The 3,566-nt window shown below is 36.9% G+C and overlaps 1 protein-coding gene across 1 annotated transcript in view; it reads right to left on the reverse strand.

Annotated features, from left to right (window-relative positions):
- Positions 1-3,566, reverse strand: part of LOC107681907 (endothelin-converting enzyme-like 1) — a 38,295-nt gene that overhangs the window by 5,313 nt on the left and 29,416 nt on the right. The window contains exons 11-14 of the mRNA XM_016478279.1: positions 3,092-3,150; positions 2,285-2,336; positions 937-1,004; positions 574-698 (exon numbers count right to left, since the gene is read on the reverse strand). Of these exons, the coding sequence (XP_016333765.1) occupies positions 574-698; positions 937-1,004; positions 2,285-2,336; positions 3,092-3,150 (304 nt within the window). The remainder of the gene's footprint in view (positions 1-573; positions 699-936; positions 1,005-2,284; positions 2,337-3,091; positions 3,151-3,566) is intronic.

The raw sequence follows: 3,566 nt of genomic DNA on the forward strand, positions 1-3,566 counted from the left end.
TAATTTGCACGATGGAAGAATTATCGTCTTGTCGTATACAACCATTCAAAAACTCGGCAGAATTTATGTGACCGCTGCACCTGATGTTCATAAACTTTCATAACTGGTAAGTGTTTTTTCTCTTGCCTTGTGAACTGGCCAAGCCTTAATGATTCTGTTTCTTTACATGTATTTGCTTACTGACCGTTGCATGCAATCGTGAAATACAGCATTTTTTTTTTGTAATTGGCTATTCGTTGTGGGAGAAAAAAAAAAAGATTTCGGGTTCGGGCTCTAAATTTAACTGTGCCGCTCGGGTCGGGTCGGGCCGGGTCAGACGATCTCGGGTACGGGTCGGGTTCGGCTTCAGTTTAAAGCCCGTGCAGACCTCTAGTGTGTGTGTGTGTGTGTGTGTGTGTGTGTGTGAGTGTTTGTCTGTGTGTGTCAGTGAGTGTGTGGAGAGTCCCCATAAACCATAAAAACAAACCTGTGTGTGTGTGTCAGTGAGTGTGTGTCTGTAAGTGTGTGTGTGTGTGTGTGCGCGTGCGTGCGTGCGGGCGTCTGTAAGTGTGTGTGTGTGTGTGTGTGTCTTACCCTCTGGTTGTACACAGTGAAGTTGTCGTAGAGTTTGACGATACACTCCGCCTTCTTCTGAAACTTCCTGTACGACTCTTCCGTCCACCACTGCTTCAGGTTGCCATAGCGATCGTACTGCCCACCTATCAGCAAACAGGAAGAAGTCACATGACTCGAAAAATGACATCATATGCCAAAATCCTAAAAAATGCCATGAGATACAGAGTGATCCAGTCATGATGTTCAGAAGAACTGACAGGCGACAGACGTCATGCAGATCATATGTTTCACTGCTGCATCTGTCTGTGTTACTCGGAGATCTCTGAATAATGTTTAACTCGTTCATTATTACAGGAGTGTTATTACAGGTTTCTGTCTCACCCCAGTCGTCGTATCCGTGTGTGAGCTCGTGACCGATGATCGCTCCGATTCCTCCGTAATTCAGTGACCTAAAACACAAGAAAAACACTTCTGATCATGAAGAATACACTCAATCTCATCCGATCTTTAATGTGCATCACAGAAATGAACAGCAGACAGCAGCAGAGACTCACAATACAGCCTACAACACACAGGTTTACTGATCTACATAGGGTTATTACATAGACTCATATTGTTTTTATAGACCGCTAGTTATAAATACTGTAACTGAAACACTAACCCTAACACAAAACTGCATTTATTTCATTTATAAAACACTTTCTTTACTTTATTTTTTATACTGTTTTTACCAATCAGTATGTCCCCAAAAGGAGGAGATTTTGTCATGGTTTTGCTCACTTCTCGGTACAAATTTGTCCCCAAAATATGATTAAGTAGGTACAAACACCAGGTTTATTATAGTTAACTAAAACTTAAACCATTATTTTATTTCAGCTAGTTATTCAGTAGTTCATCTATTTCTCATTTTCATTTAGTTTAACCTGATTTACTAAAATAACTAAAACTGAAATATAAATATATATATTAAATATAAATATAAATTAAATGTAATATTAAATATAAAATATTATATAAAATATAAATTCACAAAACCGCGTTTGTGTTTATATATATATATACACACACACACACACACACACTAAAAATTACAACAAACTTTACATATAAAAAGAATATATATTTACTAATATAATAATTATATATATAATGGGATATATAAAAATAAAATCTAATTCAAAGTATTAACAAAAGCTATAATAATATATAAATGATACTAAAATAAAAAATGTGTGAGTGTGTGTATATGATAGTGTGTGAGTGTGTGTAAGTGTTAGTGTGTCAGTGTGTGTGGTCTGCTAATATTTGTCCCCTCTAACAGATTTTGTGAAGGGAAATCAATACAAGGCTGCAGCTCTCAGAGAAAAGCCACAATAGCCATAAACACACACACACACACACTCTCACTCTCTCTCTCTCTCTCTCTTCAGAAGTGTCACTTTCTCAAAAGACGCAGTAAAGCCATTTTCACCACCGCCCTGCAAACACACACACATCAGGCATATGATGCTGAACATTTAAGACTGTATAAGATGTACTATAAAACACACACACACACACACACACACACACACACACAGCAGCTGAATATTATACTAATGAAGTCTATAAGATTACAATCACTGAATGTCTGGCCGCTGGTGGAGATGTAACCAGTCTGTATTCACACTTTGACTTCAGGACTGACGGAATCACAGAGAATCACCAGAGGAACGACTGTGATACTCACTGAGGGAATTCAGGATCGTAGAGAGTCGGCTGGAGAATTCCTGCAGGAAAAACTGAAGAGAAAGAATGAGAGAGATGAGCTTACAATGATGAAGCAAAGTACAATATAAAAATATGACGCTAGTTAATGAGGTTTCATCTCAGTTTCTGTCTCACTCTCTGTCAAATTCAAATTTTATTTTTTTATTTTACTTTATTGGTGCAACAAACTGTAGATTGTATCGCCAAAGCATTTATACGAGCAAGGAAAAAAAACAAAGAAAATAAATGAAGAATGAACAAAGATATAATGAAAATGAACTCTCTCTCTGACTCTATCTGTCTGTATTGATCCTCTAACAGGTGGCATTTATTTCCCAGATAATGATGAAAGCTTCTTTGTCAGGTGCAGCTGGAAAACAAATTAATACATATAATAAATAACGCCTTAGTGAAGATGTACAAATGCTGAAAGGTTTGTGTGAAGAAAATATCATTAAAAACAACAGCAGTCAATGAAAAGCCCTCACCATGAGAGAAAAATACAGTAAATAAGTAGGATGATATACACTAGCGTTCAGAAATGTGGGGTTGATACAATTTATTCATGTTATTAAATCTCTTCTGCTCACCAAAGCTGCATTTATTTGATCAAAAATACAGTAAAAATTAAATAGAAATCTACTGTAACATTATAAATGTCCTTAATATCACTGATCAATTGAATGCATCCTTGATGAATAAAAAGTATTAATTTATTTTAAAATAAATGATGCCAAACTTTCCAATTTAGTATCTCAATATTCAGGTGTGTGTTTATGATACTCACCCATCTGGTTTTTGTTTGGCAGGTAATACGCATTTAAAGCCTGTGGTGGAAGAAGCCACCTGTGAAACACACACACACACACACACACACACACACACACACACACACACACACACACAGCGGTGGTTATTTTAATTGCAAACTATTGTATTTTAATGGACACAAATCAGTAGCAAGGCAAGTTTACAGCACGTTTCATACACGAAGTGCTTAAAAAAGAATCAAAATAATTAACAAATGAATGAGAAAAAAAAAAGTAAAGAATAAAATGATTAACAATTGATTTAAAATGTATTAAACATTGCATGAATTCAGATCTGGGCGTGAAAAGCACGTAAAAGTGTGTGTGTGTGTCTCTGTGAGTGTGTGTGTGTGTGTGTGTGTGCCTTGCTGTAGGGGTTCTCCATCCAGGCGGGGTGTGTGTGTGTGTCTCTCTGTGAGTGTGAGAGTCTCTGTGAGCGCGTGCGTGTGTGTG

Source organism: Sinocyclocheilus anshuiensis, unplaced genomic scaffold (assembly GCF_001515605.1).
Source record: "Sinocyclocheilus anshuiensis isolate Anshui unplaced genomic scaffold, SAMN03320099.WGS_v1.1 scaffold1390, whole genome shotgun sequence".
NCBI classification, from domain to species: domain Eukaryota; kingdom Metazoa; phylum Chordata; class Actinopteri; order Cypriniformes; family Cyprinidae; genus Sinocyclocheilus; species Sinocyclocheilus anshuiensis.